General features: G+C 40.2%; 1 protein-coding gene across 22 annotated transcripts in view; it reads left to right on the forward strand.

Moving 5' to 3' along the window:
* NRXN1 (neurexin 1) overlaps nt 1-12,315 on the forward strand; it is a 1,354,235-nt gene that overhangs the window by 749,497 nt on the left and 592,423 nt on the right. For all 22 annotated transcript variants that reach the window (XM_075064378.1, XM_075064379.1, XM_075064391.1 and 19 more), the window contains one exon: nt 9,282-9,455. In XM_075064378.1, the coding sequence (XP_074920479.1) occupies nt 9,282-9,455 (174 nt within the window). The remainder of the gene's footprint in view (nt 1-9,281; nt 9,456-12,315) is intronic.

Below are 12,315 nucleotides of genomic sequence, written 5' to 3' on the forward strand. Positions count from 1 at the left end.
AAGCTAGCAGGCCAAAAATAGCAGTGAAACTATGGTAGCACAGGAGAGTGGCAGCACGGACTGGTGGCCCACATACAAACCGGTCTGAACCTTGTGGGTATGCACTCAGAGCAGTTAGCCCATGCCACCACTCACCACTGCCCATACTACTGCAGTTACAGTACTATTTTTAGAATTCTGCCTCCATGAGAGCTAGCATGAATGGGTCTGAGACCTAGGAGTCACACCCTAGGTAGTGTAGAAGTAGCCCGAGACCCAATGCTTTATTGAAAAGCAAAGAACAACATTTTATTTAAAAATGCAGACTTGTACAAATGAACAAGCATTAGCCATGAACTTTTCCCAAATCAACATGCATGAGTTAATTCCAGTGACCTTGCCAGAGGGATGTGAACTCTACATGCAGAAATAGCTTTTTTTTTCTAGAGGCAGAATTCCTGATACTGTTACCTGTAAACATGATGGGTGAGATGTCATCCTCCATATTTCTTCATAACCTGACTCTTGCAACATGTCACTTAAAGATACATTTTTTTGCACTTTCATCTAAGATTTTTTTCCACTGAACTGCGGAGCCAGTGAGCACGGCGAGCAATTTCACCAGGACATTGACAACACATGGAGAAACGCTTCAGGGCAAATGGAAGCCCATCAGTGCTTGCAGACTATTGCTGGACAGTGACAAGAGATGCTCCATTTAATGAATACAAGAGACAAAGCCAAGAAGCACCGAGTAGACACTGAATAGGACTAAACTATGTACATAATAGTTTTTTGCCTTTTGTTTCGTAATAAATATTTTATTTATATAACCCTTTTGCTGATTTTTAAAGTGTTACATAACCAGGACAGGTGAAATATTATCATGTAAAGCAACCATAAACACATGAAAAGACCTAGGTTTACAATTTATGATTAAAACTCTACTATCTACACAATATACATAGACATAAAATGTAAAAACTTAAATATCTTAGAAACAGTAGCCAGTCAGTTGTTTTAATTGTCATATTTGAATTCAGCACATCAAAATACATAATAAATACCACATTTTATCTCTGAAGCAGACGACTTCTCAAAAATTGTAGACCAGTATTATCGTTCAGTATTTTGTGCTAAGTAATTTAACATGATCATTTTTTGAAATCACATCAATGTAGCTTAACTAATAACTCGGGCATTTGATTTTGTTTTTTGTGGGGTTTTCAGACTCTCATATTCTAGTGCTAAATCAGAGATGTCACATTTTTCTTCAAATTCATTGTATCTGTGGTAGTGCCTGGTTTATGAACTCATCACTGGCTATCAAGTTCAATGGACTGGATTCTTTCCAGCAGATGGTTTTTATTGTTTTGTTTGTTTGTCTTGTGATTCTTTAAGTAGTTCAGCATAGCTTTCTGCTGTTCTGAGAGTTTCTCAAGCATTATAGGAAATAATGTTCAGTGATTTGAAACTTACTGCTTCAGCTGATAAATTGTCCTCCTTTTGCAGCTTAGTCAGGATATTTACTGTGCCTGGAAAGAGTTGCCTATGGTTGCCACGGATTTTTTTTTCATGTCATCACAAACATATTTCCAATGTTCCTGTTTATGCAGGAAGTTACCGATGAGCAACGTAAGCCATTTGATAAGTGTGACAGCTTTTACAATGCTAACTATGGCATATTTTACAAAACACATTGTATGCTACTATGGTGGTCCTATTCTTTTTAGAAGAATAGTCATGGCTATGAAGCTGAAATTAAACCATAAACCATTTCACCAGAAAAGTACACATCATGCTACATATATTCATGTTTCTGTGGGTCTTATGGTTTACTGAGGGAGCATCTTGCTGATGACTTCCAACCCATATTTACAGGATAAATCTGAGCTTCTCTTCTTATACTGCTGCTATGACCTTGCATTGTAATAGTTATTCACCATAATTGGCCCTTGAATACATGATTTCATGTGACAGTGGACTGCCTTGCTTCAGAAACAGGTCTAAGCGTTATTGGGATATCATCATATGGAATCAATATCTGTAAAGCTTTCAATGAATCAAAAGAAACTGAAAGATTGTGCTTAGACAATGTAAACTTCTGTAGGTTTTATAGTAGCATGGATAAGAATGTGAAATGAAAGAGGATAAAATTAATCTTTGTGCTATAGCTCTGGTATTTTGTTGACTTTCTTTTACCTTTCTGAAACTTCCCACTTTCAAGTCTACCATAATAAATTCAGAGACATTATATATATGTCAGACAACAATTGACAGATCGGTACTTCAGAAAAACTCTTAGGGTTTAATTTTCAGTGTATTTCACATGAGAAAAAGAATGAACATTTTTATTATTTGCCTTATTTCCAATGCAATGGACTGAAATGTACCAATTCCAGTCCTACTTAGGAAATAATTACTCCCTATTTGTGGGAATGTAGGAATTGCTATATCAGATCAGACCACTATTCTATTCTATCTGATGCCCTACCTTCAAGAGCTGACAACAGCTAATGCTCCAGAGGAAAGCAGTGTTGACTCTTCAAATCACCTAGCCATTTGAGATGGGTAGAGAATTTCTTCTTGAACCCCAACAGGCAACAAGCTTATGTTCTGAGGCATGAGATTTAATTCTTCTTTTCTTAGTATACATTGCTATAGATATTGCTAATGTGAATAGGACTGGATGACTCAAAGGAGTAGTAATATGATACAAAGTACTTAATCTCTAGCTCACTTATTCATATCCAATTCAGGTTGACAGGCTGGTCCGTAGTGACTAAAATTGTTAGTGTCTGAAAGACATTTGGTGGTCTTTGGGAAATGAATTGTTGGTCTCAGTCCAATTCTCTATAGACAATCTAACAATCACTATTACTGGCGTTAGTTGGCTACCTTGCTGTCAGTCTCAGCAGAGACCAAAATTTAGATGGGACTCAAAACTGAACTATTCCCAGTCCTATATGTCATCCTTCCATGTAAGGGCCAAGACACTTTGCTGAAGCATTCACTAGAACCTTTTGTATAGGATATAAGATTTCAGGTCTCAAAGACTCCCATATAAAGAAGCACTACAGTGTCCTCCAGCTGTGGTCAAAACCAGGGCTGGCTCCAGGCCCCAGCGCGCCAAGCGCGTGCTTGGGGCAGCATGCCACGGGGGGGGGGGCGCTCTGCCGGTTGCCAGGAGGGCGGCAGGCGGCTCCAGTGGACCACCCACAGGCGTGCCTGCGGAGCATCTGCTGGTCCCGCAGCTCCGGTGGACCTCCTGCAGGCGTCCCTGCAGAGGGTCTGCTGGTCCCGCGGCTCCGGTGGAGCATCTGCAGGCACGCCTGTGGGAGGTCCACCAGAGCCGCGGGACCGGCGAGCGGCAGAGCGCCCCTCGTGACGTGCCGCCGTGCTTGGGGCAGCGAGGTGGCTAGAGCCGGCCCTGGTCAAAACCACTATATCTCACACTAGTAATACAGGGTTATTCAGTGTGTATAATACTGTGGTATTCTTATAAAGTCTCTGAAACGCAAGACCTTTCACTAGCACATAGTGTTATGTTATTTAGTTGGTTGGTTCTGAAACAGTCATAAATTATCTAGCTTCTTTTCAAACCTGGTCATATACTTAAGGCCAGAATCTCCAGTATGGTCTTTGCACTTTCTGATGTTCAGAAGTTTGGCCATAATTGCGTAGTGGAGAATTTCCCTTGTGGAGAGGAACTCTCTGGTGGTGTAAACCTGTTGACGCAGTTCCTGTGCTAGACAGACTACCCTCAACGCCAGTGTAAGGAGAATGAGAGGACAGGAAGAGGATCCTGGTAAAATGTGTCTCTACTACAACAAACTTCCACTGGTATATGGTCCTTCCCGTGATTAACTGATGCTGGAACCAGGCCAGCACAGCAAGTTACCCCTTTCCCTAAGCCAAGTGGAGCCCAGATATAGGAGGTAATTGAGGCCTCTGATTCTATCTTTGTGGTGGTGTGTGTTAATCACAGTTAACTCAAGCAATTAACACAAAACAAATTAACTAGAAGTTTTAAAAAATAGTTTAATCACACTGTTAAACCATAATAGAATATAAGTTTAATTTTATAAATATTTTGGATGTTTTTCTATATTTTCAAATATATTGATTTCAGTTACATCACAGAATATAAAGTGTACAGTGTTCACTTTATATTATTATTTTTATTACAAATATTTGCACTGTGAAAAAGATAAAAAAATAGTGTTTTTCAATTCATCTCATAGAAGTACAATAGTGCAATCTCTTTATCGTGAAAGTGCAACTTACAAATGTAGAACTTTTTTGTTACATAACTGCACTAAAAAACAAAACAATGTAAAACTTTAGAGTCAACAAGTCCACTCAGTTATAATTCTTGTTCAGCCTGTCACTAAGACAGACAAGTTAGTTTACATTTATGGGAGATAATGCTGCCTGCTTTTTATTTACAATGTCACCTGAAACTGAGAACAGGTGATCACATGGCACTGTTGTAGCCAACATTAAAGGTATTTTCATGCAACTTATTCTAACCATTTTTATGCCCTTTCATACTTCTACTTGTACATTCTAAAGTGTGAATGCTCCCAGAGCAACTCATGAATCACAGAGAGAAAGGCGTCAGCCAAATCCCTCCAGCTCCCAACTTTGTGCATCAGGATAATACCGTCTTGCACTGCCCAAGTCCCTTTCTTGAGCAATGCAAGTTTATTAACTGGTTCACCACTTCATCAATGGAAAGTGAATATACACCAGCCTTTGTAAACCTGAGCAGATTTACCAAGCTTTTCAGGCAAACTTATAGAATCATAGTATATTAGGGTTAGAAGAGACCTCAGGAGGTCATCTAGTCCAATCCCCTGCTCAAAGCAAGACCAACACCAGTGAAATCATCCCAGCCAGGGCTTTGTCAAGTCAGACCTTAAAAACCTCTAAGAATGGAGATTCCACCACTTCCCTAGGTAACACATTCCAGTGCTTCATCACCCTCCTAGTGAAACAGTGTTTCCTAATATCCAACCTAGACCTCCCACACTGCAACTTGAGATGATTGCTTCTTGTTCTGTCTTCTGCCACCACTGAGAACAGCTGAGCTCCATCCTTATTGGACCCCACATTCAGGTAGCTGAAGGCTGCTATCAAATCCCCCTCACTTTTCTCTTCTGCAGACTAAATAACCCCAGTTCCCTCAGCCTTTCCTTGTAAGTCATGTACTCCAGCCCCCTAATCATTTTTGTTGCCCTCCACTGGACTCTTTCCAATTTGTCCACATCCCTTCTGTTATGTGGGGACCAAAACTGGACGCAATACTCCAGGTGTGTCTTCACTAGTGCCAAATAGAGAGGAATAATCACTTCCCTCGATCTGCTGTCAGTGCTTCTACTAATACAGCCCAATATGCCATTGACCTTCTTGGCAACAAGGGCACACTGCTGTTTATATCCAACTTCTTGTCCACTGTAATCCCCAGATCCTTTTCTGCAGAACTTCTGCTTAGCTAGTCAGCCCCCAGCCTGTAGTGGTGCACGGGATCCTTCCTTACTAAGTGTAGGACTCTGCACTTGTCCTTGTTGAACCTCATCAAATTTCTTTTGGTGCAATCCTTCAATTTGTCTAGGTCATTCTGGAGTCTATTCTTACCCTCCAGCATATTTATCTCTTTCCCCAGCTTAGTGTCATCAGTGAACTTGCTGAAGGTGAAATTCATCCCATCATCCAGATCATTAATAAAGATATTGAACAAAACTGGCCCCAGGACCAACATCTGGGGCAAGCCACTTGATACCAGCTGCCAACTAGAGATTGCGCCATTGATCACTACCCGTTGAGCCCGACAATCCAGCCAGCTTTCTATCCACCTTATAGCCCATTCATCCAATCCATATTTTTTTAACTCACTGGTAAAGATAAACAAGTCTATTGATTACAAAAGATAGATTTTAAGTGATTATAAGTGATAGGCAAAAGGTCAGAGATAGTTACCAAAGAAAACAAAATAAGCACACAATCTAAATCCTAAACCTGTAAGACACTAGGCATTTAGTATTTAGATCAAGCAGTTTTCTCACCCCAGTGGATGTTACAGTTCATAATACACAGATTTCATTCTTGAAATCTGGGCCAGTCTCTAGTGTTGGAGTCTTCAGTCTTCTGAGCATTCTTGTTGCTTGCAGAGTAGGTGAGGAGAGGAGAAAAAGATAAGCATGGGGCCACAGTGTTCTTTTTTATACTCTTAGTCCATGTGGTTGGAGAACATAAGTCCAGGCATGTCTGGCTTTGCTGAGTCCAAGGGGAAGAAATACCCCCGGTGTGTCTCCCATGAGTGAGTCATTGAGTTGCAACTACTCTGGTGGACAGTGGCTGGTGATGTCTGTTTACCGCTCACCCTGGCATTGGTTACTTCCTTTGTTGTTGTCTCTGGAGAGCTGGTATGTGGGCGCTTCCCAAGCACACAGTGTTTTTTTTAGTGAAAACCATACAACACAAGTCTTATTATTTTATATGCATTAATGATATACATATTTAGATGGAACAGTGGGTTTCAGCTAATCATAATCTTTCCTCTGATACCTCATTTGGCAAGCTTTATATGCATTTCATGATTATATAGATGAGGAATATATGAGTTACAGGGTGCTCCCCTGAGGCATAGAGTGTCACAGAAATATTGTATAGTAGTTAGTTAAGGTACTAATCTAGGATTCTGGAGACCCAAGTTCAGTTCCATGTTCTTTCACAGACTTCCTGTGTGCATTAGGACAGATACTCAAAGGTATTTAGGCTTCTAAGTTCCATTGAAATTAATTGTAGTTAGGGACCTAAGTACTTTTGAGGATCTCGGCCTATGTTCTTCATCTGTAAAATGGGCACTTCCCTACCTCACAGGGTGTTATGAGGATAAATACATTAAACACTGTGAGATGCTCAGATACTATGGTGATGAGGTCATGTAAGTACCTAAGAGTTTTATTAACTAATTATAAAACAGTGAGTAGTACTGGGATATAAGCTTGTTTGGACCAAGGACCTGTCTTATTCTACTTATCTTATGGCACAGAATTCATAATAATCTTATAATATAGTGGTATTGTACTTGTAGCCGCATGAAACAGACAAATATTGCATCCTATTATATCTTTCATTGAGATATTAGAAAGTCTAAAAATCTATTAACATTAAGGTAACATCAGACCAGCAACGTATGTTTGTTTTCTTTATTTTTATTTTAAAAGATGGCTATAAAAGACTCTAGGAACCCTTAAAACATAACTGGTACTGGAAAAAAAATAAAGTAAAAACCTCACAGCATTAAAATTATTCAATTGGGAATTCTGGAAGTCAGCCTCCTACAAAAAAGCTACTTTCCACACCTTCATTATTGTTGAAAGCATACCTTCCGCCCTCTTCAAAATCCCCAGTCACACGTGTCTTTTGCAACATGCTTGGAAGATCACCCAAATCAGGCTATTTTGGACCAAAGCTGGAGCAAGTTCAAGCATCCCAAATCTCTCACTCAGAACACCGTAGTGTCCCTGCCAGCAGGTATATGGGATCTTGGGGAGCAATTACCACACAGGTGGGGTACAAAATAAACTTTATTAAGAAAATGCAAAAAACAGGGAAAATTCAATAGTGAGGGTGAGCGGAATATGGGGTTGGTTTAAGGTAGACAATTGGGAGGGGTTTCTTGTTTAGCATAATAATACGGGGGTTTCAATAGTGGGGTACAATACACTGGGGATACAATAACAGTTTGATAACCAATTCAATTACTTGGAGTATAAATGTAACAGGTAGCTAACAACTTTCTATGTAAAGGGTGGCCAACAGCAGCCATATAGCCAAACTAACGGTTTATGGGTAAATATGTGTCACAGTAGTGGTAAAAGTGTAGAAAGTGTGGAGGTATGTTAGAGAGGAAAAAAAAGCGGTAATCAATGTGGCGTTTTATGCTAGCTTTCGGTTACATACAATCGGAGGTTTGGGGGCAGCGGGAAGACCAGACTTAACCACATCTATACCAGAACACAGCAAAATCATTGATACTAACTCTTAATCAAGACTGACAACGATAAGTTAGCAAAGTAACAGAACATAATGCATACAATATTTTTTTTAAACACTTAACTTTTACAGAGCACAATACAAACAATTCTCATAACCCTAACTTAACCACCAGCTATGCAAAATGAAATTACAACTTAATCTAGACTCAGAACCTGATTCTAATAGGTGCACCTTAGCAGCAGTGGGGGAGGGGCTGCAAGCTGGCAGCCCAGGACACCAGTCCAGGAAAGGCACAGCTTAGCAGCAGCACAGGCTATATTTTTAGCAGCAAAGTGCTGTGGAGTTTAAGAGAGGTTTAAGACACAGACAAAGGTTTAGCTGGAGTCTGAAGTGCTGGGGAACAGGAGCCCGCCAGCTAAAGATAAAAAATAAAAAGTATAGAGAGTTTTCAACAGAGGGATTCTTACCAGCCCCAAAGGAAGCAGCAGAGGTAAAACAGCAAGATCATCAGAAGCTAGGTACGATCTCAATAATCAGGAGATCTCTAGGCAGCAATTCATTTTCGTGAGGGGGGGTTCAAAAAAGGGGGGTGGGGTAAGCTCAAAAATAAAACAAGAGGGGAGAAGGACCCCCCAGAGACGCCTGGCTGATTAGACCAGGCAGCAATGCAGGAACCTTTCTGAGGTCTGATCAGAAAATGTCTGGTTTAAGGGCAAATTTAGGCAGTCTCCCACCAGTACTTCTGATTGGCTCAGAGGCAGGGGAAAGAGGAAAAAAAACAACAACAACAGTGAACAGAGACATGTCTAGGCAGATTGTCTTTGCAATAGGTGACTCAAAACGCACATGAGGCCTATGACTCATGCCCATGACCTTAAAACACAAAGGTCTTGCAGCTGGACATTGCCTACCCTGACACCGCAGCCCAATTTAACAAGGTGATAACAGGACTAACCTCTTTGACATGGCAGTGGCCCACGTAGCACAAGTTGCCATGCCCTTGAAAAGGGCAGTTGGCTCTTGGTAAACAACTTTAAGGGGCCCTCCCTTTTGAGAAGGGCAGTGTCCCTGCTAAACAACTTAACAGCCAGGAAGGGGAGGCCACAGGAGAACAAAAACAAAATGGAGTATGGGGACAGCTGTAAGAAACAAAATGGAATAGGGGGATAGCTGTAACGGACATGTAGTAATGGTGTCTCCCTACAAAATATGTCATTTAGAATGAGATATTTAAGCAAACCAAAAGACTTACTAGCTCTCTTTTTCTATGACTAACGTTTACTTCTGTTTAACAGGTGATTTGTATATTGGAGGAGTGGCGAAAGAAATGTATAAATCCTTACCAAAACTGGTACATGCAAAGGAGGGATTTCAAGGTTGCCTTGCATCAGTTGACTTAAATGGACGTCTGCCTGATCTGATCTCGGATGCCCTGTTTTGCAATGGGCAAATAGAAAGAGGATGTGAAGGTACTAAACATCACAGTAGTATAAAGCAGTATTCTTATATCTTGTTGTGCAAGTGTTAGACCCATCCTGCTGAGTCCTGTTTATTTGTACTCTCTATATGATGGGTTTATATTTTACCTTGTGTAGTAGGGTACCATTTACTTGTGTAATAGTGTACACAAGTTACACTCAGTTGGAGTAGAACTTGTGTACATTGTTAATGAGGGTAGATGCCCCCGAGGCAGAAATGTATACCTACTCAACAAAGCACAGACTAACCTGAGAACATTAATTTACCTATTGAATAGAATTTGTTTAGTGACAAGCTGATTTTCAAGTTTTTTGTTTGTTTGTGGCATATTTTATTTAATCATGGTAACAGTAACAATTAGCTTCTATATAGTACTTAGACATTAGCTAATATATAAGCAGTCTTCCAATGTCTGCCCTGTATTATGCTATTTGCTTCGATCAAGATTTTTTTGGTTGTAAATCTTCCTATCCATTGAAGTTAATAAGGCCAAACTGTGCTCTGTCTCACATGCTGTATAGCTTTACTGGTTCCAGTGGAATAGTGTGGGATGCAAGTTAGGACCAAATTAGACCCCAAAAGATTTGTTTGAATATGAAAACAAGGAATTTGCTCTGGATGATTACAATCTTGATTATGAGTGCAGATGGGCTCCAGCTATAAAATGTAGATCTTGATTTCAAGGAGTCTATAGTACTAGTGTGTTCATGTTTAAGGGTTTGGCTTGGATCAATCTCTAATTCCTCCAGTAGCTTCATTCCATATAGTTTTCACTTTTAGATATTAGTTTAAATCAATTCTCTGTCCCTACATACACTTTATTCACATCATTCTGAAATTAGCAAGTGTCTTCCAGTACATTACTTTCACTAAAGTACCATTCTGCTTTGAAAAGCAACTACAAAAATGGGATCATGGTGTTCCATGTTAATATACTCTCAATGAATTTCAGATCAAGAAAATGTTTTGGTTTTTTTCATTAATTGCTTAAGCTTAATTCATTCTTTCTCTCTCTGGCTGAATGAGTCTCTCATTATTTATCCACACTGACATAGCTTCAACGCTGGGCCAGAGAGAGAGAGAACAAGCATGAGAATGACTCTGTATCATGGTGGTTAAAGCACTCCCCTGGGAGATCCAGGATCTAATTCTCCTACTCTGATGACCTTTTAAAATTATTGATACAAAGTGGAACAGCTTCAACAGGAGAGAATGAGAGAGTTCCCCTTTCCACATCAGATTATCCTCTAGCCCAGTTGTTGGGGCACTCACCTGAGAGATGGCAGAACTCAGTTCAAATCCCTTTCCCACTCAGATGGACAGGGGGTCTACCAGGTTAGTATCCTATCCACTACCCTCAAAGTTATTAGGGAGGTTCTTCTTCTAGCTTCTTGCTAAAATAGTATACCTGCCTAGCACCCAGAGAGAGTTTGCAGCTGAGACTCCCAAGTAGAGGGAAACACCTGCCTGCAGCCTGGACTTAAGCACCTATCTCTGAGAGACGGGTGAGGCTTAGCACATACCCCACAGTTTGGCATCTCCCATTAGTTCTCTTAGGTGAGGAGCTTCCTAGCATACTGCCTTTTGGGAATCCCATTTGAAGGCAACTATTTTTCCCCGTTTGTTGTATAGAGAGCAAGGGCACTGCACTCAGGCTTTGTGAATCCCAGTGATTTTCTAGATCCATAAAAGTTTTTGTGAATTGAGCCCCAGTTTACCCACCAAGCTGGTGTGGAAAGCCCCCTTCCAGGTCCTTTCCCCTAGTTCTTGGCCTCCGACTTACTCCCCTCAGTTTTCTCCCTGTGATGCTTGCTGGTCTTTTATCTGAGGACCAGGTTCCCTGCAGGCTGTTATCAGATTCCTGGTCTCAAACCCATCCCCTGAGAAGCAGCTTAATTAGTCATGGGTAGGGTTGAGCCCACCTCCCTTAAAGGACCATCCTATGCTCGTGGAGAATTCCCATAGGAATCAGCAGGAAGTTACCTTCAGCAATGGTTTTGGTTAATGGACTTGATCCAAAGCTCATTAGAGTCAACGGGAGTCTCTTCATAGATTACAAAGGGCTTTAGATCCAGACAAAAGCAAGCTAGTAAGCTTGGACCATTAATAGCATCATAAGCAGTTTAAAATTAGGAGACTCCTTATAATATTGAGAGAATTGGCACAGTGTTAGTATGTGTGTGATGGATGCAGTAAAAACAATGATAAGCAATGCAGAAAAGCCCATAAATAAAATACATATTAATTTTAATTTAATATGTACTAGAAATAATGCAGCATGCCAAAAATATATTTTAAAAGAGTAAAAATAAGAAAAAGAATGTAAGAAAATAAAAACACTAAATATGATTTTGCTAGAGTTACCATATAGACAACTAAACACTCATTGATTACCTTGATTACCATCTGTTTTATTCCTTCACAGAGACAAGGTGGGGGAGGTAATATGTTTTATTGGACCAACTTCTGTTGGTGATGGAGACAAGCTTTTGAGTCACACAGGTCTTCTGTAGGTCTGGGAAAGGAAAGAAGAGCTCTGTGTGGCTCAAAAGCTTATCTCCATCACCAACAGAAGTTGGTCCAATAAAACATATTACCTCCCCCACCTTGTCTCTCTAATATCTTGGGACTGACATGCCTACCATTCCTTCACACTCATTCTTAAACTATAAAAGAGATGAACCCTTGGTAAAGAAGTTACTGGAATAATGAAAACACCACTGATTATTTAACCTAGTTTATTGTCATATGAAATGAGAGAGAATCAGACAGGAATAGCCTATGTTTACTTACCTGCGCATGAGTATTAATAGCAAGCTCTTATCCATACCTAGATAATAAAATATAGTC

The sequence above is a fragment of the Chelonoidis abingdonii genome, chromosome 3, assembly GCF_003597395.2.
Source record: "Chelonoidis abingdonii isolate Lonesome George chromosome 3, CheloAbing_2.0, whole genome shotgun sequence".
Classification (NCBI taxonomy): Eukaryota; Metazoa; Chordata; order Testudines; family Testudinidae; genus Chelonoidis; species Chelonoidis abingdonii.